Source organism: Ciona robusta, chromosome 12 (genome assembly GCF_009617815.1).
Source record: "Ciona robusta chromosome 12, ASM961781v2".
Lineage (NCBI taxonomy): Eukaryota > Metazoa > Chordata > Ascidiacea > Phlebobranchia > Cionidae > Ciona > Ciona robusta.
Genome location: NC_143246.1, coordinates 6,410,628 through 6,437,687, shown reverse-complemented (window position 1 = coordinate 6,437,687; position 27,060 = coordinate 6,410,628). Strand labels below are relative to the sequence as shown.

Here is a 27,060-nt window from a genome sequence, read left to right as displayed (position 1 = left end):
TAGTAATATCTAAATAAAATTAAAGCCTAATATTGGGGCTTGCTTCTTGTTAGCTCCTGTACGGACTGCCTGCAACTGCGTCTGATGCAAGCACTAAACGACCAGCATGTACGACGTATTTCTCGTCTTTGAGCGGTGATTACAGCGTGTCGGGCTCTTGCCTGGCAGCAACGAACAAAACAAGGCGAAAGAAAAAAAGGCCGCGGGTTGCTTCAGTTTTGTAAAGCAGGCTACTGGTTTGTAATACGTCATATCGTTGAAGTTAACCTCTCGCATTCGGGATGGAGAAAAGTATCGGAATGTTAAAAACACTGTCAAGATATCTTTATGCAACGTTTGTATATGTATAACTACAAAAATACAATACTCCAATTCTTTGACCTTCGTAACACGTATCGGAATATTATCTATCTTCGTAAGTGTCGATTAAATCGTGTTTCCCACAAAAAGCCATTAAACATGTAACGAGTCGGTGTACTTTCGCATATCTACTCAATCTGTTATTATAAAAATCTTTACCGTGTGTGGCATGAAATAGTGATTAGGCCAGAATTGTATCTGTTGGTTTATTGTTCGGCGAAAAGATACCGTAGTTTCATTTACCTTGCAGTAAGTATGGCACGAATCGCCGGCTCGGAAGCAGCGGTTATTAATTCGAGTGCACCCCCTGTACGTCGGATGTGTAAAGTAATTGCACTTGAGAAAATGTAATACTTCGTTTCCTGATTGAATTAGGCGAAGAAGTATTACCTGAGCCAAAGCGGTCGACCCTATAACTGGGTAATTGCATTAGATTTTGTGGCCACCATTAGCCCTGACAGGAAGACGTTAAAGTTTCATACACGCCAAGTTAAAAAGTGACTACAACAAAACCGATCCTGCTTTGATACCAGCTGTTTAACAGGGACCATTTTAACCAAATATAGTTACCACGCATGTGGTATGTCACAACACAATTGAGCATTACATGCGGTAGGTTAAACACGTACGCAAAACAAGCCGACAACACATTACCTCAGCGACCGATTTAGGCGTTTCGAATCTGGCAACGGACTTCAATAAGATACCATTCTACGAGGCAGGGAACTACTAGGTTTGTTTTCTGGAACAGCGTTAGGTCTACAAATCCTAAGCTAAAGCAAGCAACGTTTGGCACACTACTCTGCCATTTCGCTGATTCCGTATTTGTTTACCAACAAATGAGGAATTCCGTTTTACATCAGATGATTATCTCCACCGTAAACTGCGTCGTTGGTGGCGGAGTGTTGGCATCTAAACTCATGGGACTTCCGTCACGGCGTATGTATGTGTGACGTCACGACATTACGTTCGCATTACACAGTGGTTATCATATCATGTCGCATTTACTTCAGCAAGGCAACCCGCAGAAATTCGCATACCTGCACTAAAATAGGAATTTACGCCACAAATCCTTCTGTGGAACCAAGGACTTATTTTAAATTGGGTTTTTGATCCGCTGGGATTACGAGGGAGCTGAGGGGATCGTACAAATGAGTTTTGGGTGCCTGAAATTAAAATACGTTTTCGAACGTTGTCCTGCAGAAAGTACACGACGGTCGATAAGCATGAGTTGAACATGGTAACTGTCCAATTAAGCGAATACATGAACCAGCAATAAAACAAATCTTGTTAAAAAAGGGAGACGATTACATGTTGTGAGAATACCGAAGCGTTTCTTGCTGTTTAACATATTATACCATGTTCAATGGATCAGGCCTGGGATTACATAAGCGTTAATGGTAAGTTTGATACCGACTATTAAAAGATGACGTAAAGCGAAACGTGATGCAAGAAAACAAATTTCGTCACATCCTCGCAAACAACTGATCACTGCCGACCATCGTCTGAAATACTCGTTGCTGATACTGCGTGTGCTTAACACTCTTAATAACGTATTTGTTTAGGGATGTTTACCTTAACGATTTACCAATGGCTCGCAAACTTGTTGCTGAGCGGTTGGTGCAGTTTACTGAACACCGCCGCAGATATTTCTTAAGAGACTTTTGTTTTAATTAAGAACAGCGCGTGTAAATCGATGCATCGCGCTACACCGCCAGCGGCGGGTGGGATCCAGGTCTCGCATAAAACCGATCCCACTTCCTAGAAACTGTCGTGATGCGACGGCCTCTGTTATTTGCCAGGGATGAGTTGGCGAGTCAGTGCAGTCCGTGTATAACAGCAATGCTACGGTGAATGTGATGAGAAATGGGGTACGAGACCGCAGCTGCTCAAGCTAACCGATTCGAACATGTTAATCTTCACAAAATCCAAAGCAACTGTCAACATGAACAGCGTCGGCGCCGATCCGTCAGCATTCGTGTATCGCCACTTACCGCATCGGCAAAGCTGCCTTGAGACAAGCTGTACCAACACATGCGCTGGTGATGGATTGTATTTAAACAATTTAAGTTTGTGAAGTGTTGCGGAAAAGCGGCGCTAATTAAACCGATGTGTGGGTTCGCGTAGCTGAAGATCAATTGACTACGTAAGTATGTTTCCAAATGCCAAATTTTAGATCTCCATTTAGGGCAAAACCACCGTACGCGGGGCGACATCTCGCGGTAAAACAAAAGCATGTCGATATGTGATTGTATGAACTGTATAATACACCATATTGTCAGGTAAACGGAGAGTTAGTGTTAATAAGGGTTTGGTCCTGATGATGATGTTTACTATGTACGAAATAATATTTATTGAATTATTAATATAAAAAAATACTTTCTCCTTCGCGTAAAGCAAAATGCGTATTGGATTTCGGTCTAAAGTTCGACCATCCCATTTCTCCTCCTCGTGCCCATTCGTTCTACCTACATTAGTAATGTGTGCGTATACTACCATTTTGCTTTTAATGTGTGCGTATGCTACTATTATCCTACCAACTATCACAGAGTTTCCGACGATCATTGGCCCATTGCGTCATTTATTCCATTGAATAAATACACATGTCTGTTTGGATCATGCCTACATATCGTCTGGATCATACGCATACACTCTGCGTTGGTGGATTCTTTTAATTATTAAGCTCTGACGTCGTTGCCGAGAAACAAAGGGCTCGGTGTATTGAAGGGGCGGCGACACCCGATATAACGTGATCTGGCTCACTCTGGTTTCGTTTTAAGTGAAAGCAACAGCTTAAATTTGACTTTGCCAATAGAGATCGCAAGACAGAATGGGAAACCTTGAATCCAACGTAAGTTATAATCAATGAGTTTAATATATTGTTTATGATGCTACAGCATTATTGCATTGTGTTACGTCTATTTATTATGAAATTAGCACAATCTTTTTTACCATGAAATGAAGATTATAAAATTACTAGATGTTAAGCTAATGATAATTTTGGTTGAAACTTAGAGCTGAGTATAACTTATCTTTTTGAAACAACCAATACCTAGTATAGAGGCTAAACGGGTTTTTAAGAATTTAAGACGGTCTGTTTCACAAAGGCGTAATAGTTTACTCTGCATACAAAACATGAATGCGTAACCTTTTATCTTGACAGCTAAGTTATGACTCAAGACGTATTTTGAATTTTTCATGGTTTATTTCCCAAGTAAACTACATATGTCTAAACTTCAAAACCCTTGTTTCCACTCACCCCCACTACGTTGTATTTTTAATGAAACAAACCCCCATACAGCCTACAGTTACTCCCACTGATGACTTCGACCCTGAACAAGATTGCAATCGTCTTCATGAAGCGATGGACGGCCTTGGAACGAATGAACGACCGATTATTCGAATCATTACTCGCCGGTAAGACTACATGCATATGGTTTACATCTAGCTAGCCATGCTAGTGCATATGTCTGAGTGTTTTTCTGTTTTATATTAAAGCAGAAAATGTACTGAAACATTTTTCGGTATAGTATATTTTAAGCTTGTTATGACATCGTGGCGCAGTTAAGTCGAAGTTACTGTTAATCACATATAATACAGCAGCGGTGACGGTGCACCTTTAGCACAAAATATCGAAAAATCCTGATCGTGTTTTAAATAAATAACAACCGTCTATGGAAGTCGGTAGAATACGTTGTTTTATTAATTTTAATGTTCTTTATTTACTACTAAATGTGACGAGAAAATAGAATGAAAAGGTGCCCCGTCTTCCCCGCCCCACTATATATAACTTGCAACTGTTATAACTCATGTTTGTGCCCCTAGCTCCACAACGCAGCGTCAAATACTAAAGCGGCAATATGAAGACATGTTTGGTGAAGATTTGGTTGACCGTCTCAAAGGTGAACTGAAAGGAGATTTCGAAGATACCGTTACAGCTATTATGGACGTAAGTGGGGGGATTGACGAAATCTGGCATACATCCAAACTCCTTTAATGTGCAGCGCCCATAAAGGCCCGAGCCTCGCCCACAAACAAAATCCGGCCTATACACCCCACAGCCTCGGTGGTATCAGTGGCGCTGAAGGGACTCACCCATATAGATTATATTAATTTGAAACGACTTATGTGTTAACATGGTATAATGGTTTTGTGTATTGACAGGTTTATAGTTTCAGATACAAACAGGTTATTTGTTAATTCATCACAGAGACCTGTCGTATACGATGCGAAACAGTTGCGTAAAGCTATGGCCGGTCCAGGCACCAATGATGAAATATTGATCGAAATTTTGTGCGCTCGGTCAAACGAAAAGATCAACCAGATCAGAGTAAGTTAGTTCTTGACGCCTATATTGAATCAATTAATGTAATCTATCAATTCTGGCGTGGCCGGGCAGCGATAGTCGCTTACAATTTGACAACCCATAAGTGACAACTGGGTTGGAGCAACTGCCGGTTATTGGCTTACCCAAGGACACATACGCCCACAATGGCAGCAGCGCCGAGCCTCGACTCCGTTAACTGTGGCGTATATGGAACAGGCGCCGCAGTGCTGGAAGGTGTCTTACTAAACCCTCTTGTTCACAGGTGGCTTATAACGAACTCTTCGATCGTAGTCTTGCCGACGACCTACGTGATGAAACATCAGGGGATTTCAAACATTTGTTGATGATGTTAACACTGGCTGAACGTGATGAACTCTTCGAAGTTGACGAAGGACAAGCAGAAGCCGATGCTCAGGCAATCTACGATGTACGTTCACAATACTAGGCGCACACTACAGTATTATTGTAGGGAAGATACCATTAGGGATACCATTAGCTTCTAAAACCCAATATTTTCTGATCGTGTTTTAAACAATTAACAATGCTCTTATACAGTCGCGAGAGCTAATATAATTCTGTAAATGTTATTTGTTTATAACCAAATGGGACGAGTGTAAAACATGTCTCATCTTACCCCACCCTTTACACACCACCTGCGTTTGTCATAGGCTGGTGAGAACCGTTGGTTTGGAACGGATGAAGACGAGTTCACCAAAGTACTGGCAACACGAAGCTATCTCCAGTTGAGATGGATATTCAATAAATATGACGACGTAAGTTTTCTATATCCTGGTTACCAACATAGGTGTATTGAGTTTTCATGAACTATAAGTTAGTAGGTTCTTGTTCTAATTGGGGTCCAATAACCACGCTTTTTATAACTGATACCATGACCCACACCTTTTATTCCCAGCGTGTTTTAACGACTGTTGTTTTGCTGTTGAATCTCTTCGCTATCGTTTTCGAAGATATAAACAACAAAAGGTGTTGTGTAACTTAGCTTAATGTTCGACAGATCGCTGGGAATTCATTTGAAGACGCAATTGACAGTGAAACATCTGGTAACCTTCAAACTGCCTACAAAGCCATCGTTTCTCTCACGAAAGATCATCATGGCTATTATGCACAAAAGCTCCATGAAGCAATGCGAGGGATTGGCACAGATGAGGACGCACTGACTCGGCACATCGTTGGAAGATCCGAGGTAATAGTTTTTACAAGGATGGGTTTACTTACAGAAAAATCGGTTGTATATAACGCTGTATGAGATATAGTAGGGTGGGGAAGACGGAACAGGTTTAGCACATAATATCTACATATACTGATCGTGTTTTAAACATATAACAACGGCCTATGGGAGTCATAAGAATATAGTTTTATAATTCCTTGAATGTTCTTTGTTTACTACCAAATGGGACGAGAGAATAGAGTGAAAAGGTGTCCTATCTTTCCCCACCCTTCTGTATTAAAAGAAATGATCACGCTATCTCCTTGACCCATCATGCATGCAAGTTTTATAAACCAGTATACAGTTCTGTGTGGTAAGACGGGATACCGTGAGCGTCTAAAAATAATGACTTTTAGACTCACGGTGCTACGATACCATCTTACCCCACCCTACTATACGTGTTGAATCTATTGCACAAAATTTTATTTTAAATTCAAACGGATTTAACGGCAAAGATAAGCCAATATAATGGTTGCTATAGTTCCTATAAAGTTAATAATCAACCGAATTCCGCGCAAAACATATGCGGAATATGGCGTTGCTGATAACGAGCTAACACGATCGATGTTAGCCAATATGGATTTTTTGATAAATGAACATTTGATCACGCACGTGTGGGTCTGGCAATACGTGGTACAGATTTGAATATATATGAAATACACACAAGTTGTTAAACAGCGATGGTACCACATAAACGTCATACAGTAATAACTGGCTGGTAGGTAATGTATATTAGTTAAAATACAAAGTCACGTTTACTGGACCAGACTTCGCAAATATTCAGTTTAATGATTTGCTTTAATACATACAATACGTAACACATACAGGATATTATACCGCGCTGTATCACAAAAATTAACTGCCTGGTAATGATTAGTCAATACACGTAACATTTACACTTGTCATTAATCACTAAATAACAAGCAGCTAGTTTATTGATTCGTTGCGGGTGTAGCAGCCACGCTTTTATCTGCGGCTTTTACTAAGTGTTTTTTTAACGGGGCGTGTATAGCGACTGTTTTGTTGCTAATTCCCTTTTCGTTGAATTAATTATTATTTAATTTGATCTTCGTTGGTAGTATTCGAAGAGATAAATACAAATTATGTTATTGCTTTGTATTGCAGATTGACTTGGCTGACATAAAAGACAAATACGCGGAAATGTTTGGCAACGGTTTGTGGGAGGATCTGTCGGATGAATGCTCCGGCGACTACAAGCGGCTTCTCCTGGCTCTTATAAAAGAATAAACGTTTGGGTTTTACCCAGCTTAACACTTGTTGTTTAATTCGCTATGTATTTATAACCAAACGATGTATGTTTGACATATTGATTTACGGCTGAGCGTATTGTCACTTTCGACATTCGCACTCTAAACCATGTAAAGTGCCTGTAATTGTAACGCAATAATTATAACCAAAGGAAGGTATAATAAAATCAACCGCAACATAACGGTGGGCATTTCCATTCAAGTCATTTAAGTTGTCACCTGCCTTTCTTGTGTGAATTTAATGATAGGTCAACGATTGCTGCAATGAGTGGACAAATAGTTAATCTGCATCATAAATAGGTTACGCACGTGTTCTTAAGTGGCCGGACAAATTGATCGGTATGCTTCTTGTTATGCAAAACTATTATAAGTAATATGCTCAAGATTTAAAGTACATGGTTCTACATTGTGCTTGCCAGCTATCTAGCATTTATAACCGAGATCTTGCCTATAAAACTGTGGGGTAAAATAGGACACACTTAGCACATAATATCCAAATATCCTGATCGTGTTTTAACCAATTAACAACAGTATATGAGAGTCGTAAAGAGATAGTTTTATATTTCTTTAAATGCTCTTTGTTTAAAATCAAATGTGACGAGAAAATGAAAGCAAAGGTGTCCCATCTCCCCCCACCCAACTACATATCACATGTCCTGCAAAAGTGTTCACATTTCTTTACGGCAAAGCGCAGAACATCCATTTAAACATCAATGCTACAGTATTACATGAACACTTGTATTAATATAAGAATTACAACCCAACGGCAACGTCTTAGGTGCTAAATACACTTGAAATAAAGGATATCAACTAAACATAAATTAGGAATTAACATGCTCACTAGAATAAGTGTCCATGGGTATTCCCATTTCCAAGTGAAGCATCAGGGGATTTAAAATTATTATGTAAATTACTTTACAGATGAACAATATAGATGACTATATAGGAAAAATTGTATTAGTAAAGTGTTTTTTTTTATAAAAAAAAATAGATAAAAGTACGAATAGCGAGTGAAAATCACAGAGGTTTTTACAACACAGGAAATATAGGGGACGCAATACTGAGTAGAACACAAGTTAGTTAAGCATACAAGACTCATAGGTGGGAACCATATACTTGATGTTAATGAAAGCATCTTCTCCACCATGACGTTCAAATGCTTCCAATGTTTCCTGGATCAAGTCACCAATGTTTTCCCTCTTTTGTTGGCTATAGTCAATACCATCGCCAGAGTTACCTATATAATAAACTTATAGTTGGGTGGGGAAGATGGTACTTGTTTTTATTCTCTTTTCTCATTCCAATTGGTGGAATATTTTTGGAATTATATTCCCGTAGCCCACGTATAATTTATAAAGATAATACTTATGTTAATATGTGGGTACCAGGAAACCAAATATATTTATGCCAAAGTACATTATAATTTGTTTGGAATGATCATTATATATTCTGCACTAGGTCAGAAGATTTACTAGGAAATATTACAACAATATCTTTCATTTGACCTCCAATGTCAAACATGCAGCCAAAAAATATCGGACTATTAATTCCACCCAACACAATACACCGAAAGCTACTTCCATGTTTCACTTACGATTACTGTTCTTGAAGATATTGAGAATTGGTAAGATCTGTCGGTAGTACGGCACTAATGCCTCTCCTACCATCTCTCCGGACACAACAAGATGTTGAAGAACTTTGAGAGTCGTGCAAATTACTGGACGTTTCCTGGTGTTCAGGGCATCTGCATTTGATCGATGTGAGCAATCAATAAATGTTTAGACTGATCTACTCTCTCTTTACTTTTTAGAAAATATTTGATTGCTGATGTATAAATATTGTTACAGTAATGGACATGGTCCAATTTAAGGATAACTTTATATTTTAGTTTTTTGGTTTACAAATGTTTCTTATAACAATGCATAACCAAATATTTTAGAGATATAACTTAAAAGTAATGACTCTAAATTTGGGCTGGTCAGAAAAAAAATTAAAAGTATATGAGAAAGATCACTCGGTGCCCGCTTAAGAGTTGAAATTTTGTTAATGAATTAAAATAAAACATACTCTTGATAGGAATAATAAGTTGGGGAATAACTGGCAGAATCTTTGACCCTCCGTGCTCGAGCATGTCATGAACACCTTGTCGTGCAAAGAATTCGTACGGATGAACTGTTTCACACAAACCATCGAAAAACAAAGGCAGGTAGTGGTGGTAGTCAAGTTTCTCTATCTCAACCTGAGTGAAAGAGCAGGTTTTTCAACTTATTCCATCAGAAGTCAGAAAAACAATGCAAGAATTTGACAAAAAATTAAGATTTGGCCGATTTACAGAAGGCCCAAATTAAAACTGTCTAAATTGGATTTTATCTGGTAAAAGGAATGATGCTAAAGTTCACCCAAGAGAAACATTAATAGTAAGTGTTCGTATCTAAAGGTTTGCATCAAAAGGAAGAAGAACAGAACAAAGTTTCTTGTCATACCTTCCATGCAATTCTGTTTCCCTTTGTGTCATGCTCTAAAGCAATTGGAAAATCACCTCTTTCATAAAATTTACGAAAAGCTGTCGGTTTAGCCGGTCGTTCAGCAAATGCTCCTGCTGAAGGGGGACCAACAACCTAAAGCAAGGTGTTTGTTTTATACTACAGTTTTACACTGAGTTTGCATTTTAAATCAGCAGTTTTGTGTTAATTTTATTTGTAATAAATACCAATGAAATAAACGGTCTTTCATCTGTACATTTAGCAGGTTTTAGATTTAAATGGTATATATATATTTGGCTATCATATTGTCTTTTTCTGAAAGTATCAGTTATGTTTAATCAACCTACATACCTTAGAATTCTTCATGTAAGCTTTCAAAGTAAAACCTTGAGCTTGTAAACTTTGACAAGCAGCAGCAGACATCCTGACTATTTTATAAACAACGCGATAATTAATCTACTATAACAAAATATGTACCCTATGCCTTGATTTTAACAAGTACATAAGTTATAACTTCGTACAAAGCAAAAAACTCTACCGCGTGCGTAAATTACAAACGAAAACTAATCTAAATTAAAGATTAACGACTTTTTAAACGTAACTGAAGTATATTGTTCAATAAAAATTATTGTATAACACGTAAACTAGCAACAATAGTGCTTCTAATGGACCTAAAACAACAAGAATGTGAGTAAGTTGTTCTTCAATAGACTGTGAGTAAAGTTACACGTTACTAAGCAACCGAGTACACTGATTTAAAGGGGACTGAACATATTGTATAAAAATATATATAACACTTTATTAGAAAAGAAATATTTAAATGTAAACTTGTAGTTTCATTAAATATAATCAAGTAATTACTATGCTATAAAAAATTGTCTAATTTGTGTTATTTTTAGAAAGTGTTAATATGTACACTTTAACATATATTTTACCATTGTGTAACATAGCATACAAGAGAGCTAACTTTTCTTGCAATATAAACGCTCTGGTTTAAAATGCATTATTGTATTGAGGCGAAAAACATTTTTTACTGTCACAATGTAGTGTTTTTTTATATTTTTTGTTATTCAAACAACCTTGTTTCTTTGTGCTTGTAGCATAGATGTACAGATATTGTAAAGCCGAGAGTTCGGAGCTTGATGCACCGGAGGCTAACTTGACGAGCTAAAATTACCAAAAATCGTAGGCAAGTATTAAACATCTCAACGACCCGACCGCAAACAAGTTTCAAATAAAACAAACTGAGTTTTGTTGTCGTCAGTTTAATGGTACAACATGTTTTGTTTGCTGCGATGTTTTCGTTGTATACACAAAACGTCGGTATGTTCTTTGTGGGTAAAACACAAGAGGAATTTATATGACTAAATCAATGAAAGCTGACATAACTGACTGGACAGTGGACTAATGGGTCCACCTAATCGCCAGGTCTGTGTTGCATATTATGGGAAAACATGTATTTCATATATAGTACTGACAGTTCGTATTTGTCGTTCAGCATTTGCGGTTAATTTCAAAGTGTATTCGCCGTATACTAAAAAATACTGAAATTGTTTAAATCTTTTTGTATCGTTTCTTTTGTATTCGCAGTTGGGCATATCATGTAACTGATGCCAATACGCGCGAGTCACCCGCGAAATGAAAGGCTAAACTCAGAAAATGAAAAACTCGAAACGGTTGGTAACATGAACCGACGTCTAAAATAAAGTTCTCAGCTGGCACAAACCCACACCTCGCACGACATAAGCTTTGTCGGTGGCAACTTATTCATTTCAGACGTAAATAGAAAGCTATTTCAAAGGCTGTGCGACTGAGTGTGTATAAGTAGGATATTGTTTGCATTGTAAAGCAACAGTCGGTTCTTAGCCCGATGTTATTGTTTGACGAAGGATAACCCAGTGGTGTTAAATATAGAGAATAAACTTTAATAATCCACGATGGGCTTTAAAGCCAGGGTGTGGGAGTTACCTGTACAATTTCCAAGCAAATATGATTTAAAGGAAAGCTTTCGTGTGGCTAATGAGCTCAGCAGAGTTTTACGATTTTGTGAATAGGCTTAATCGAGCATGGTTTTGGTCACAAAGTGACTGAGTATTGGTATATGCCGCACATACGTAGAGTAATTAAGTTATATAAAAGAGATAAAACAGTAATTTATTTGAAGCACCCTTGTGTTGTTTTCAATCGAGGTGCTTCGTTACAAACGATCGAATAAACGGCTGCTATTATGACTCCCTGTGTTCAGATGTAACATTAAGTATGAACAGTAATTCAATAGAAGGCTGCGATTCGAGCGTTGCTGTTGTGTTAGACGGATTAAACATTACTTCGGAGATATTGGCAGAAGACGCAGAGTATTTCAACTTGTCACTCGGTGACGTTTCGAATGATTCTATACACCAGAGAGTTACTTCTGCATTGAAAGTTGGCAGCGTGCAGGAGTTGGTTAATCCAGCGCCAATACTTTCACTCAAATGTGGTAAGTGCGACTATAAACTAAAACGAAATAAATTCTATTTGATACTTTGCTGGTTTGTTTGACGTAGAAAAGATAGAAGACTTTGCCCATTAAAGGGGTACAAATTCAAATATATATATGTGCTGTTGCTGCGGAGCATTTATTACTAAGTATAAACAGAGCGTTGCTTTGGCGTATCTATATAGTAGGATAGGAGAAGATGGGACACCTTTAGCATATAATATCCAAATATTCTGATCGTGTTTTAAACAATTAATAATGGCCATGGGAGCAGTAAGGATACAGTTTAATATTTCCTTCGAATGTTCTTTGTTTTCTACCAAATGGGACGAAAAAGGGTGCTCCTTCATCTTCCCTCGCCTTACTATATGTAGAAATGTGTCGCAACGAAACTTAAGATGTTGTTTACAAAAATACATTAATTCTAGATCACACTGCCGAGTCTCCTTTGCATTCTCTTCTCGGTTTATTTTACACCTCAATGACGACAGACATGCGATCTGCAGGAAACATCAGTCCTTCTCCAGCAAGTCGTTCCTTGAGTCGCAGTTCTAATATATCTGTATTATCGACAGGTGCGGGTATGCACTGTTATAGATTGCTTGACGAGGATTATCATGATTATAACTTGTGTTGTTCACAGGCCAGCAGCCAGTAATACACGAGCCATTAGTTCGTCCGCATCGAGCATCGACGCCTGTCCTCACAAAACCTGGTGAACTACAATTTGACATCGGGAGTGATTTAGACGGATTGTGTAGTTTCAGTATTGGTGACGACGAAGGTAATATGCAAACTTTGCAATTCATAACAAACGTGCCCAGTAAAGGTGACATATAGTAGTGGATACTTTCTATAGTGCACATATTCCAACAAATGAAACAGAACACTCGTGTGATAAAACCTGTTGTTGCCCTGCCAAGCGAGAAAACATGTTTCATTCATTCATTCATTCACATAGTAGTGTGTGAGGCTTGCAGCTATGGTAGTATATTTGAGCCTGCAGAAAAGTTCTTATACAAATTAACCTGATAACTATATCTTGCAGAATCCTCAATCTCCGAGCCAGAGGTGGCGGCTGCTTTTCGTGGCCAACAGACGATGGACATCCTGGCTGCTACTGGACATTTAAACGAACGTCGAGAAGAGAAAGGAGGTTACGGCACCCCAAGTAGTTACGCATCTGAACAAGAAATGAATCTGTATTTCAATAATTCGGAACGATCAACTCCAAACGTTTGCCGTGAAGAAGCCACGCCCTCAGGTATACAATGTGGTATATACTTGAGTTTTAAATTTATTTTGCTAACGAGGCGTTTATTTTGCAGAAATTTTAAGTGCTGAATTCATTAGCGCACGTAGCAATCCTAGTGAATTCGAATCAGTAGCAGCTTCGTTTGAACCTGAAAAACGTCTGGACGAACCGGGATCAGTGTTAAAAAAAGCATCCGATAAAGTTGAGCTTACAATTAAAAGATTGGAAGACTTTACGAATAACATGTGCCAGGACAATAATGTAACGAGTTTATTATGTGGAGTGCAAAAAAGTGGATCCTATAGCGACGTACATGGACAGTTGAACAAAAATCTTTCGAACACGCGAAGAAATTCAGACGGTTTGCTGGTGAAACGAAGAAAGCAAAAAAGCGAAGACCGCTTGATGAAAATGCTACGAATGGCGTCGGATTCGGTTATAGACAACGACATCAGTAGCGCTTTAATATTAAACATAACCACCCCAAACAAAAGAGATAAAGATGAAAACGAAAGATCTGAACAACTGCAAGTTTTTGACGAGTTCCAGCAGTGCCTCCAGGAGTTTAACAGCGTTGAAAAGAAGCGACGCTTGCCTAAGGAAAGAGACACCGTTGTTGAGCAACGTACCAGCCCTGTTGAATGCTCAGCACAACGAAATTACGCGGAAGTGACAGCTGATAATAAAGATACAGAAAAGTATGCCGAAAGCGGCCAACTCCTGATTAGTGATGACAGGTACCTGGCTGAAGCAAAGCAGTTAGTTGAAAGTTTGTTGTCAAGTTTTAATGATGAAAATAACGAATGTTCTCCAATTGAAGAATCTGCAAAAAGTTGTGTAAGTATTACGGAACCAATAGTTGAAAAGGAAACAGATCAAGAACAAAGTTGTCCAAAACTTGTTGTGGAAGATACGATTAAAGCGGTGGATGCTACAAAGCAAGATGTCGAATACAGCTATACGAATGATTCACTTTCGTATCTGGATGAGGATTCATTACGAGAGTTGGCTAGCCGAGACGAAATTCCTGATTTGCCGACATACAAAACTACTGAATATGGAGGGCAAGACAAACGTGTAAATGAAAACTCCAATGTTTTGGGCAACACCGATTGTGGCAAAGAAAAGAAAGCCGATTCTCCGCAGTTTTGTCAAATTACTGAGATTTATGTTGAAAAGAATGTCCCAAGTAATTCTTGTGATATCCCAAGTTCTGTAGTGGCTGAAACTGTTACAAAACCTTTAGAGCAGTTTCCCTCTGTAATGTTGGACTCAGATTTTGATGATACAGTCGGGGATGCCGATTTATTGCCGAGAATCTACCACCAAAGTGTTTACGATGCCAATAAAGGTAAAGAAACACCAACGAGTCAGTATGTACATAATAAACATCCTTTACTTGAAATGGAAAACTGTGGTGAAACAAGTCCAGGCAAGCGGTGTGTTTCCCTTGCTGAACAAAACGCTGTCGTCATACCAAACTGTGAAACAGAGGCCGAGCCGAGTTGCCAAGTTTTAATTGAATCGGAACAATATTTAGAAAACACTGAGCATGATTTGAAGCTTTTGTTACATTCCGTATCTCAGGAAAGCCGTAAAACGCGTCAAAGTTTACAATATAATGAAAGAAATAAAGATAATTATGCTGACGTTGTTGATTTTACAGGAGATATTTCTCCCGAAAAAGATCTCGCTTTTGTCGTAGATTGTGGTTTGAAAGAAGCCAATATACCAAGTATAGTTATTACTTCGCCCAAGCCTGACAAAACGTCTTCGTATGACTTCAATATGGCTCCAACTGACAGCAAGCATGAACACAAATCCGATGCCATTAGCCATAAAGACAAATATGGCCACAGTAAAGTAAAGCATCTTAATGACACATTTTCACACGTATTGGTTGATTCTAAATATGTTGCTTCTCCCACCCCTGTTAAGAAAAAAACAACGAAAAAATACGAAGACAAATACTCCGGCGTGAGCGCGTACAATTTCTGTGACGAGTTTTGGGAAAAGTACAATATTTTGGAAAGTAAGATTGACACGATATTGAAACCTACACCACCCAAATATAACCCTACAAAAACATCGGTGAAAACATTTGACACATTAACCGCACAGGAATCAGCAGACACAAAAGAAAACTTTGATAAAGTAAAGAGAAAAGTTTCATTTAATACAAACTCTCAATTTTCCATGGACACAACAACGCCCTTTAATATTCTATCCACAATCCCATCAACAACCAACGTGTGGACGCCTCCAAACGTTCTTCCGCCTGCAGAGACGACTCAACGATATTGCAAAACAAACCCAATACACACAACAGGCAAGTTAACGGTTGGATTTTTTTGTAACAAAAAAGGAAGATGCACAGCTAAAATGGCAGCCAAGATTTTTAACCAATACCCTTTTATTAGTTTTATCTCAGCGTGTCATAAATGTCTGCCATTTTGTTGTTTTTCTTCTAGCAAATTTAATTAAATATGACCTCTGTGTTATTGTAATTAAAGGGACAACGAGCATGGTATTTATTCAATTTTGTTTCATTTTTTCGCAGATGTTTTGAATTGGCCTTTACACGACGATGACGATGACGTTATGACCCTTTCCAGAAACTTTCTTTCGTCGATTGAGGATCAAGAAACACCAACCGAAGTTACAAAGGTAAGTCTATAGCGAAGATCATGTATATTGTCAATATATGTTTATTGTTTCGATTTTACAGAAAGGTAACTTAAGAATTTTATTTTTATTATACTGAAACTCTATTCGTACCATAAACAACATTTTTTGTATTAACAACCTTCTCAAGTCGCGAGGATACACCTTTCAAAAATATTCCTAGCAAATTGGGCGACAAAAGTATGCAAACACGGACCATCTTACCAAGACTCATAATCGAAATTGATTAGAGCTATGCTTTCTCGCTTATAGTTGCCATTGTCCGACCAAGGGACCGCGCTCACCGTATCTTCGTCGCTGAGTTTCATCAAAAGAAAATTAAGGAACGATATTGAAGAAGTTCATCATATGCATGATCAAGCCAAACGAAACGTGGAAAAACTGAACGAAATGGAACGAGATTCGAAAACCGAACTCGATATTTTGCCGGTAATGTAATGAATTCCTCTATGTTTAGTGTTTTGCTACTTCGTAATATTTATCAGTCGTGAAGGTACCTGATCCGTTTTTAAGCGGCTGCAAAGTGGCGCTGCTGAGCCGTTATCAAGTTTAACAACTGCTTCGTAAAGTGAGAACTTCAAGATACGTTTAAATTCGCAACAAAATCGTAACGTTACTTTTAGTTCTACGCCTATATATCACGAATTCATATACATTAACATCATACCCAAAAATTAAACAATTTGGTGAATTAAATTTCTCCGAGACCTAGATCGCCAAGACGACGTGTTAGTTTCGTTCGGTACGCTTTACAACAGCGTTGTTTTAGGGAGTTTATTAATATTTGTGTTTTTAGTAGAAAGAATTCTTATCCTTTTAAATGGTAACTGAGTTAACAAAACAAACCGGGATTCCATAACGGAATCTCTTTGTTGTCGGTCTAGTCTCTATATTCATGTTTTCTTTTATGCTCCAACGGCTATTTTTCTATTTTTTAAAGTTTAACGTTCATAGCTTACTAGTTATTTTGAAGGTTACATAGTTGCATTATAATACGTTTAACTCTTAGACAATGCTGTGTGCTATTGTAACAATTCGGTGGCGATTTGAAAAACGCTACAAACGTTGGCAGTTATAGTGTCGATACAGTTCCATTGTAAACCGGTATTTAGTGGTTCTACAATTAGTTCTTAATTAATGGATGTTATCTATACCATTGTTACGGCGCACTGTCCGCTATTCAGGGCTCCAATAATTAAGCGGCGGGTTGGCCTGCTATTTTCAACTGGTTTTTGATCGTTTTAAACTTTCCGCCTCTGGATTTCGAGCCTACTTAACCGGCTACTTGACGTGCTGTAATAGTTGGTAAAAGTTGTGCTCGATTGAATGTAAGCAGCGTGGCTGGTGCTGCGTTTGTCTCTGTTTTGGTTGTAAAAATAAGTTTTAGATAACTCAGTAAAAGGGTAGTGAATGAATGTAACTTGATTTATTTTCGCGTGGTCTGAAAACGACAGTCGTTATAACACGGGTGTTCATTCACCTCGTGTGTCAGCTTACGAGTTACCATGTATGTTACTTTGTAATATTATCCAGTAAAAAACATGTTAAGGTTTTTAAATAGAGAAATATAGCGCATTCAGTTATTTAGTCGTTAAGAGAGTAAATACAATATAGCACATTTTTGTGTTATTTTATTTTTTAGGGTTTACACTTTACAGTAAATAGATTTCTGAACAGGGTCGTCAGTTTACAAAAGTTATGACAATAAACCATATAATGTACTGATTCGCTGCAGATAAACCTTTGACTGTTGTTACTCTTACGTGGAAATATAATGAGAAATTAAGCTGAATCTGCCCCAGAGTATGAGTAATAAAAAATCCGCCTGTCTGAAAATCCGTGCTCTGGAAGACGTATCTTGCTTACTGAATAAACACATAGAACTGAGAGATCTTGAAATATCCGGTTTAACGAAACATCTGCGACATTCTGATGAACAAATTAAAATCTTGCGAAGAGACATAAGAGTAAGAATTATATATAAATGGACAGCCAATACACCGAGAGACTGATTACAAAACCGGAATCATAGCTCTAATTTTATATAGTACGATGGGGGAAGATGGGACACCTTTAGCACATATTGTCTAAATATCCTAATCATGTTTTCTACAATTAACAACGGTTTACGGAAGCTACGAGGATACAGTTTTAAAACTTTTTAAATGTGTTTTTTTATACTACCAAATGGAACGTGAAAATTGAATGAAAAGATTCCCCACTTTCCCCATTCTACCATATACCCAAATACAGCATATTACAATTATACGTATGACTTCAATATTGTTTTACTTGTTTGCCATAATATCGGTTTATTTTATTGAACATTGTAATATTTAATAATAATAAGCTTTTTTATTTTTTAAATGTTAAGCTGGTTTATATTTATTTTTAAAAAAGGTTATTACTTTCACATCAAAATAAAGGTTATTACTTTCACAGGAAAGCCGTTCAAAGTCTACTTCGGGAAAACCGAGCGCTGATCTTTTAAGATATTTAGAAGACTTGTATGTAGAAAAAGAGCAATTGCAGGTGTGATTTGAATAAACTTAAAAATCTATTTTAATTTTTTTTCTTTATTCTTTGGGTATTTTCTTATATAGGTGTTCGTATATATAAAGTATTATATATATATTACTGTGAGATAAGATGGATACCGTTGGCACTTAAATTATCCCATATTCATAATCGTGTGTTTTAAACGATTAACAGCACACCTCAGGTGTAATAGAAATCATATTTATCTATATTTTTTTCTACTTATTTTTCCTAAATTTTTCGACTTTATATTTTTATTAGAAAAAGATCGAGGTTTGCAACCGAGATAGAGAAGACGCCGAAAAAGCTGCGAGAAAAGCAAAGCAGGATTTGAAACTTGAACGCGAAAAGGAGGAAACACGATTTGACAACATGAAGCATAAAAGTGGAAACAAAAGTAGGTGTTCCTGTTAAATATTGTTACTTTAAATACTTGTACATTGGAGCATTGATTTGGGTGTATGCGGGTCTATGAATAGCCCTTTCAAGTTCGGGTATGTCTACAATGAATGTAGTGTTTAATTACCGAGGTAAATAGTTTCATTATATGTCGCCGTAGTCGGACAGATGTTCAACAGAATAAAAATCTCAGTCAATTGTTGCATTGTGAAGCGACAAAGGATCATATAGCACACCCACAACAGTTGAACAAAGGGGGTTAGTGAAAATGAATGGAAAGGTCTCAAAAACGATACCTGGTCCCAAATAACTAACAAAAGCGAAGCCGAATAATAGAGCTTTGCAAAGAGGGAAAACTTCTTGAAGGAAGGAAAGCTATAGTGGGGGTTTGGAGTCGACAGTTGCCTTGAGATACCAAGCTGCTATAAAGACCTATACAGCCTTCTATGAGTCAATGAGTGTAGTATATGTAAAGTTATGAATGATCAAGCGTTTGAGGTAAGGGTGATTTATAAGGTATTTATAATGGGTAAGAAGAATGATATTGTCAATATATATTAACATATGTATAGTTATATTTTCCAACTTATGCAAAATGAAATATTCTTTCAATAATATCCCATTTGTACAATAGTTTAAAAGAGAGTATATATAATCAAATTTCGCTTATGTTATTGGTCCTTGTTAGACAAGAAATAATCTGTTGCTAGTTTAGTTGTTGTATTGTCTTGGAAACAAAACGTTTTCTTTTGTGGTCGTTCTTTAGTAGCGATTGGTAAGAATTAGTTTGTTGTGTCAAGAAACAAGTAACGCTAGTAGTGGGCGGAGTTAATTTAAATAAAACCCATGATAGTCGCCAACTTTTAATTTGATCAAATCCAAACATAGTAGGTTGGGGTATAAGACGGTCCAAGTTTAGATTCTCATTTATCAGCTAATTCAGAATATTTACAGAATTATATAACCGTATGCTCATTACTGTGTCAGAGTGTTGTTACTTGTTAAAAACACGATAGGAAAATGTGGGATTTAGGTGTTGGTGGTACCATTTATTTTAGCCTAACGGTAATGCATGTAAAATATAGACAAGGGTTTTAATTTCTACTTCGAAAGTCTATGCATGATGTGTTTGACTTTAGAGACAGCAATTATACGTAATGTGAGATTAAACGGCGATATCACTCTGCGATGTCGTGCGCTATGTGTGTTCTTTGGCACAGAAAATAACCGGCGGAATTCAAATCGTAGGAGCGCCTGGAAAAATATGTAGAGGGTATTATATATTATGTTTGCGTACGAAACGACGGTTGAAGAATATTGTGGTGGAAAATTTAACGTGTACAGACTTGATCGGTGCTTGTCTACCATTTCGCTATAGCTTTGTCCATGTTTTGAACAGATGTATTTATATTAATAGTTATGAATATGAAAACATTGAATATTTCTTTATTAAAAAATGTTACACAAATAAACTACATGTTAATTGCAGCAAATCAGTTAAATTTCCCAAGATTTTGAACTCACACAAGGTAACAACTAATTAAATTCACACTTTTGTGTCTAATTTTTGATTAAATGCTTAGAAATTGTGTTAAATCTTTCGCGAAGCCGCAAAGATAACGCTAGAGACCCCCGCTGTTTTAAATTGTATTCCATGTTAGCCTGTAGATGATTAACCCATTTCGCCATCGAATGTCTTCGTAGTCACTCGCTTGTTTGTGTACACGGGTTAACTGGCGCAATCTTCAAATCATTTTTTGAACGGCGGAAAAAAGAAAGATTTTACGACCGCGTCTTTCCACTGGAGCGAACGCTTGTATACGAAAAATAGCAGCTCGACTGTGGAAAAGCTGTTTCAGCAAAAAGTGTAAGCAGGCAAGTTTTAGTTTCGAAGAAATTGTCTGGCAGGAGGTTGTTGTGTAAGTAAATAAGCGTCAAGTTGGTTGCGCTTGAAAAAGAATTACAGTACAGCAGAAACCATGGATTCTTTAGAAAATAGCTACAGTAGCAACGATTTCGGTAAATTGACGATGTTGCGTGATGCATGTAATGTTTATAACTTATGTGGGGATATTGCTGGCGGTATTTTACCCGATTTTGTCCAAAAACTTGTAAACGCACCGTTTAACTTTATAGGCTCATACATTAACATTTTCAGCTGTTCTTAAAATGCCCTTGAACGCAAGTGTGTGGAAATCATAACAAGTACGTTATATTGTTAGAGGACATAAGAAAACGCGTGGACGAGTTCGAAAGCGCAAGCAAAACCACAACGGGCGACCTTGAGCGAGCCGAGTTCGATCTGAAATCATTGGAGTGTGACCGATTTTCCGGCCGTGTCGATAACGATCATTCATTGGTGGATTTGAAAGCGGATAATTCAAACATGCGGGAAAAGGTAAAACAAGTTTTCTTGCATTAAATGTATTATAGATGTATATCTGCGTAAACCGGCCATTATAAGGCGAATGTCTTGTAGTATGGCTTATCCTCAAGTATCTGTGGCTCGCGAAATCTTGTGTCGTTTGATTACATAAGAACTCGACGGTTAGCAAGGAATGCTCTGTTTGTTTGCTAAGACGAAGCTTTGGCTGACGCTGACACAAATTTCCTTTCACTGGTCCATTTAAGCTGTTACTGATTATAAATAAATATTTACTAAAATATCAAGCAGAGAGTTTTACTACACAAAGTTACATAGTAGGGTGGGGAATGTGGGACACCTTTTCAATCTATTTTCTCCTCCAATTTGGTAGTAAACAAACATTTATCGATTTTTTATAAAACTTTATCCTCACGGCTCCCATAGACCGTTGTTAATTGATTAAAACACGATCAGGATATTTGGTTATTATGTGTCAAATGAGTCCCATCTTCTCCCACCCTACTATATATGGTAACTTGTATTTATATGGAGTAAAAGGTGTATATGAACTATAGCGTCCATGTAATACCACTGTCGTTGCCCTCCAAGCGTGAAATTAAAAAGTTGCAATCCGTTTTTTATTCATATATTATTTTCTGTCAATTTCTTTTCAATACCATTTCACTACAGCTCGACCGAATGCATGAGATCTCGGCCGAGAATTTGCTTCTACAATCTGACGTTGCAGATTACCAGGCCGAGTTGACCGAATTACGAACCGAGGCGAAAGAACTTCGGAATAAATGTTACGAATTGTCCGAAGAAAACCGACAACATAAAGCAGAAGTCCGTGACCTCCGTAGATATATTGATCTTCTTAAAGCGAACAAAACAGGAGGTAATTATTGGAATAGTTTGATCATTGAAAATTATACAATCTTTTTTCGTTGATTTAGTCGAACTGAATATTTTTGTGAAACTTAATTTCACACCCTTTTTATTATGTGTATTATAACCCACCAGTCCTAGATTGTCAGCCATGCTGAAGTAAAAGACGTGTAATAATGACTGCCGTTGCCCAACCACGCCAGAAAATAACTGAGTTCCATTCATTCATTCAGATACCCGGCAAGACCTTCTAAGCAAGATAGAATATTACCAAATGGAGCACGACCGACTCCTTGAGGAAGTTCGAAGACTAAAACATAGATTAGGTGATGTTTCCCCCAGAAGCCCTCGGAATCGAAGTGCTTCCCCACGTCCTTCCTCCAGACATAGTTTCGTATCTTCTGTTAGTCCATCCAAGGTAAATATATTTAGTAGAATATACAAATATCCTGATCGTGTTTTAAACAATTTACAACGGTCTATGAGAGTCGTGAGAATACAGTTTTATAATTCGTTGATTGTTCTCTGCTTACTACCAAACGGGACAAGAAAACAGAACAGAAAGTTGTCTCATCTATTCCCCTGTTACTACACGCTTTATTCATTTGCTTTCAGTTAAAGATTTGGGTACAGTTTTGCCTTATGTACTGAACAAATGTATATGCATATAGCTTGCTGGCCATTTAGTAACTTTTGTATTTCATTTGTTTTTTAGCATTTTTGTGATGTGCGTTGCAATCATTCTTTGATATATTCTTTGGAATTGTTACAAATTTCTTGTTCCATTTTTTAGCAAAACGTTCGTTTTTCAACATCACGGGACAGAGCTAGGTCCCCGGTCACAGATGCGATGGCCGCGAGCACCGCCTCCTCCCTAGCAGCATCCAGACTCACTAAGGATCGGAGTATTTCACCATCCGCGGCTCTTAACATCAGAGATCTTACCATGGAAAGATACAACCAACACATGGATGGTAGGTCTTCATACATGACTTGTATTTATATATATAGTAGGGTGGAAGGAGATGGGACACCCATACATTTTCACGTCCCATTTAGTAGTGAACAAAGAACATTCAAAGCATTATCAAACTATATCCCCACGACTGACTCCCATACACCGATGTTAATTATTTAAAACACGATCAGGATATTTGGATATTATGTGCTAAAGGTGTCCCGTCTTCTCCTACTCTTATATAAATAAACATTGAAAGGCTAGATTTACTTCGTACACGCAGTATCCATGCATTTTAACCATTGGACGCCTTTAAAGGAGAATATATATTGTATAATAGAAGTAACGCAAGGTGGATTTTGTATATAGTAGGTTGGAGTATAAGACGGCTCATTCCATTATATCATCTCATGTATTAGTAAACAAAGTATATTTACAGAAACATATAACTGTATCATTACGACTGTAAACAGTCTGAACATCGGCCCTCTGCATCAACGTGTTTTGTTTCATCTGTAATAATTTACATTTCTTTATCAAGGTCCAGACTCCCCGCGGTCGATTGATAGCGATTGTACCGAAGTTCTTCTCAAACCAATGGGAAGCCAAGTGAACGGCTCTGCAGCGCCACTCAGCGGAGTAAGGCCTTTGATTAGCGATGACGATGATGACGTAGAATTAAGCGTTCATATGAAGAAAAGGAACAGCAGGGCAACCGGTAAAGTGGGATTTTTATTTTACCCTGAAATTTTTAAATTAAAAAAAAAAGTTTAATGTGGTTTTCCGCTGGACTGAAAAATTTAGTCGCTTTTAAGTCAAGATTCAAAGGCAACGTATAGATCGACTCTGGCCTAAATCCACATTCCATGCCGTTCGTCGCATTTTGACCTCATCCATATAGAATAGAAATTCAATCTAAAAATCAATAGTGTTTTTAACAATAACCGAAACCATGGTGTAAAACATACATTTTCATTTTCATTTAAATTAACTTCGACGCTTGTACAGATTCTTCTGGGTCATACCGTGGATCTAGGACCGAGAACTGCTCCCCAAAACGAAGGTCGTGCAGTCCTGCTTGTTCTGCTGGCTTTAGATCGGTTAGTCCAAAATTATCCTCAAGTCAAAAAGAAGTGAAAGACAGTGCAAGAGAGTAAGTTATAAGATTGTTGGGATTTACAATGGTCTTTCCGTTGTGACATAAAACCGTCTGTCTATAATACCAGATATTTATTTTGTTTATCTCATCTAGTCATTCAAACTATATTGCATCAACCTAACACTTAAACGAGTTTATTTATTTCATTTTTTATATGCCTATAACGACCTTGCTTTCGCCGTATATATATTTCGTTTGTGTATCTGTTCTTTTCACATTATATGTAGTCGGGTGGGAAAAGACAGGACACCTTTAGTACATAACTTAAAAATATTCTGATCGTGTTTTAAAAAATAACAACGGGCTATGGAAGTCGTGGGGATACGTTTTATATTTTTTTGAATGTTCTTTGTTTACTGCCAAATGGAACGAAAAAAAATAAAGTAAAAATGTGTCTATCTTCCCCCACCCTACTATAAACTGGTATATTAGGCTTATATTTACAACTGTTATATAATAAAAAAACATATAATAAAAAAATTTCTTTTTTTACTTTCAGTCGTTACCCCACCATGGTAAAACGAAGCTTACCAAGAAGAGCATTCGCCCCACGATCCCCAGGCGATCTTATGCTGGGTTATTGCATTAAATTCACCAGACCAGGAGGCAAACTCAGCAGGGGCACAGTACGTTATATCGGCCACCTACCAACCAGGGATGAAATATTTGTTGGCGTTGAATTAGACGGTTACGGTAAGTGATAAAATTAATATATTTTTTGACCCCCGAAACGATGGCGAAGTCCATATTATAAAAACAACGACCAGAAGAATCAAAAACAAAATACTTCTTTACTGTTTGACTGTATTAATTTTAGGATTTTACTGAAACATATCAGACAGACACTCTATATCAAACAAGCTTAATTTTATGTCTTTATGCACAAATAACATGAGGTTTGTTAACTACAGATGGAAAACACTCAGGTACATTTCAAGGAACGAAGTATTTCACATGGTAAGTCACATATTACACAACTTTAACCGTTTCTTCAGTATTATAGTAGGATGGGGAAGATGGTACACCTTTTCATTCTGTTTCCTCGTCCCATTTTGTAGTTATCAAAGACTATTATTACCCTCACGACTCCCATAAACCGCTGTTAATTGTTTAAAACACGATCAGGATGTTTGGATATTAGGTGCCAAAGGTGTCCCATTTTCCCCCATCCTACTATATAAAAATTGTTGTTAAAAACACGGCTAGGAAATGTGGAATATTTTGTTCTGCGATATCAATTTTACTCCATAGTACTACACGTAATATTTGAACCTATTCCTTTTGTTTTTACAGCTCCCCGAACAAAGGCATTTTCACTCCGTTCAGCAAAGTGATAATGGCATGGGAATAACCGTTCAACAGCGCCCCACTTATATAATTCTAATGAATTCGAATCGAAGTATATTTCAATACCTTGTTATATTTTCACTTATATTTGTATTTAATTACACAACATATTGACATGATATAATCTGCACATCACGTTAGTTTAGATGTCATAACACTAATTGCAACTTAAACATTACCACTAAACAACATGTATATAATTAACATTATAATGCTAAAACTAACCACTAATAGTTCGTAGTAATTCAACTCTACCTCGAGTTAATGCGGCAGAACCTTTTAATCTTTTATCCCAAACAAAAAGAAAAGGAAAGTATACGGAAAATTAAAATAATGTTATAATGTAAAATGAAATGCCCAAATTGTAATTCCGTCTTCTTTCGTGTGGATACGAGTCAAACCACATTCAAAATGGTTTGCGTCGTATTAGATTCAGGTTAGCGCAACCTGCTTAAATTCTTTTACGTACTTTGTTTTTGTTTCGCTAAAATTGAAACAATTTTAATGTTACTGAGCGTCATGTTACTGCATTTAGTTGCAGTCTATGAAACTATCATAAAAAAACATTCGAAATCAGGTTAAAGCATTAAGCTAGTAAACAAGTTTTCGTTTTTGCCAAAAAACATTATTTTTTTAACCTTATTTGCCAACATGTTCGTCAATAACTTTCAACAACCAACGTTGTTATTGTGCTTCCAAATTTTCTCTTATGCTTTGCTTTTGCTAGGATGTGTCAAAAGTCTTGTAGTTTCTTTTTCGTCTCGGGTTTAAATCAAGGCAAGCACACTGTGAATAAGTAAAATTAACAAGTAGTAACTTAGAAAACTAACAAAATACCCCAACCAAGAGTAGAGCATAGCGAAATATAGGCTATCCGCATGGTACCAGTTGAATGTATATCATACGCTCTTGTTTTGAGTTCTTTTTAAATCCGTTATTTTTTTTGTCGTAGTGTTTTAATGACAATTTATCTTTTTAAATCTTTATATTTTGTGAAATAATTTTGTAGAGAAAAAGTTCTATATATTGTTTTATAAACGAATATAAGCTACATATACAGCTTACGAAATGTGCCAAATTTTCTATGTGCACTGACACGTTTAAAAGTTCGTAGGCTTTCAGGAAAAGTGTTCACTTCGTTAAATTAGTTTATAAATCGATTTGACTACAATATATGTGGCGACCGGGCAGTAAAAATAAAACAGACTTCCAATTAATAAAACAGACTTCTCACAGTCATATAGTAGTAATTTGTTGAAAAATGGCAAGAGTGACGTGTTTCGTCTTTGAGTTTGTTTTTAACGAGGTTGTTTGTGATCCA

General features: G+C 37.1%; 3 protein-coding genes across 3 annotated transcripts; 2 read left to right on the top strand and 1 right to left on the bottom strand.

Moving 5' to 3' along the window:
- The first annotated feature begins 3,011 nt into the window (after nt 1–3,011).
- Nucleotides 3,012–7,365, top strand: LOC149727256 (annexin A13-like). The gene is made up of 8 exons (XM_089890765.1): nt 3,012–3,211; nt 3,662–3,777; nt 4,186–4,309; nt 4,571–4,690; nt 4,950–5,114; nt 5,356–5,460; nt 5,703–5,891; nt 7,041–7,365. The coding sequence occupies exons 1-8, from the start codon at nt 3,191–3,193 to the stop codon at nt 7,161–7,163; spliced, it is 963 nt and encodes a 320-aa protein (XP_089746891.1). The 5' UTR covers nt 3,012–3,190; the 3' UTR covers nt 7,164–7,365.
- Nucleotides 7,366–7,907: 542 nt separating this feature from the next.
- LOC149727255 (parkin coregulated gene protein) lies at nt 7,908–10,317 on the bottom strand. The gene is made up of 5 exons (XM_089890766.1): nt 10,018–10,317; nt 9,667–9,801; nt 9,251–9,422; nt 8,778–8,927; nt 7,908–8,420 (listed from the first exon to the last, which is right to left on the bottom strand). Exons 1-5 carry the CDS (start codon nt 10,087–10,089, stop codon nt 8,260–8,262), a joined length of 690 nt encoding a protein of 229 aa, XP_089746892.1. The 5' UTR covers nt 10,090–10,317; the 3' UTR covers nt 7,908–8,259.
- Nucleotides 10,318–11,910: 1,593 nt separating this feature from the next.
- Nucleotides 11,911–26,978, top strand: LOC149727254 (uncharacterized). The gene is made up of 19 exons (XM_089890377.1): nt 11,911–12,145; nt 12,574–12,720; nt 12,789–12,974; nt 13,194–13,409; nt 13,474–15,753; nt 15,961–16,067; nt 16,338–16,514; nt 17,873–18,052; nt 18,528–18,617; nt 18,885–19,020; nt 21,245–21,420; nt 22,078–22,285; nt 22,509–22,693; nt 23,069–23,249; nt 23,775–23,951; nt 24,242–24,386; nt 24,892–25,085; nt 25,304–25,349; nt 25,686–26,978. The coding sequence occupies exons 1-19, from the start codon at nt 11,926–11,928 to the stop codon at nt 25,741–25,743; spliced, it is 5,109 nt and encodes a 1,702-aa protein (XP_089746503.1). The 5' UTR covers nt 11,911–11,925; the 3' UTR covers nt 25,744–26,978.
- Nucleotides 26,979–27,060: the final 82 nt, after the last annotated feature.

Bases quoted from the DNA above. Each gene is read 5' to 3' on its own strand.
- LOC149727254 (XM_089890377.1), top strand. From the start codon at position 11,926: ATGAACAGTAATTCAATAGAAGGCTGCGATTCGAGCGTTGCTGTTGTG. The intron at 18,618-18,884 runs GTGTGATTTGAA...TATTTTTATTAG, and splicing joins TAGAAAAAGAGCAATTGCAG to AAAAAGATCGAGGTTTGCAA. The intron at 22,286-22,508 runs GTAATTATTGGA...TCATTCATTCAG, and splicing joins TAAAGCGAACAAAACAGGAG to ATACCCGGCAAGACCTTCTA.
- LOC149727256 (XM_089890765.1), top strand. From the start codon at position 3,191: ATGGGAAACCTTGAATCCAAC. The intron at 5,115-5,355 runs GTACGTTCACAA...CGTTTGTCATAG, and splicing joins ATGCTCAGGCAATCTACGAT to GCTGGTGAGAACCGTTGGTT. The intron at 5,892-7,040 runs GTAATAGTTTTT...TTTGTATTGCAG, and splicing joins ACATCGTTGGAAGATCCGAG to ATTGACTTGGCTGACATAAA.
- LOC149727255 (XM_089890766.1), bottom strand. From the start codon at position 10,089: ATGTCTGCTGCTGCTTGTCAAAGTTTACAAGCTCAAGGTTTTACTTTG. The intron at 8,928-9,250 runs GTATGTTTTATT...GATCAAATGCAG, and splicing joins ACTTATTATTCCTATCAAGA to ATGCCCTGAACACCAGGAAA. The intron at 8,421-8,777 runs GTAAGTGAAACA...TTTATTATATAG, and splicing joins TATCTTCAAGAACAGTAATC to GTAACTCTGGCGATGGTATT.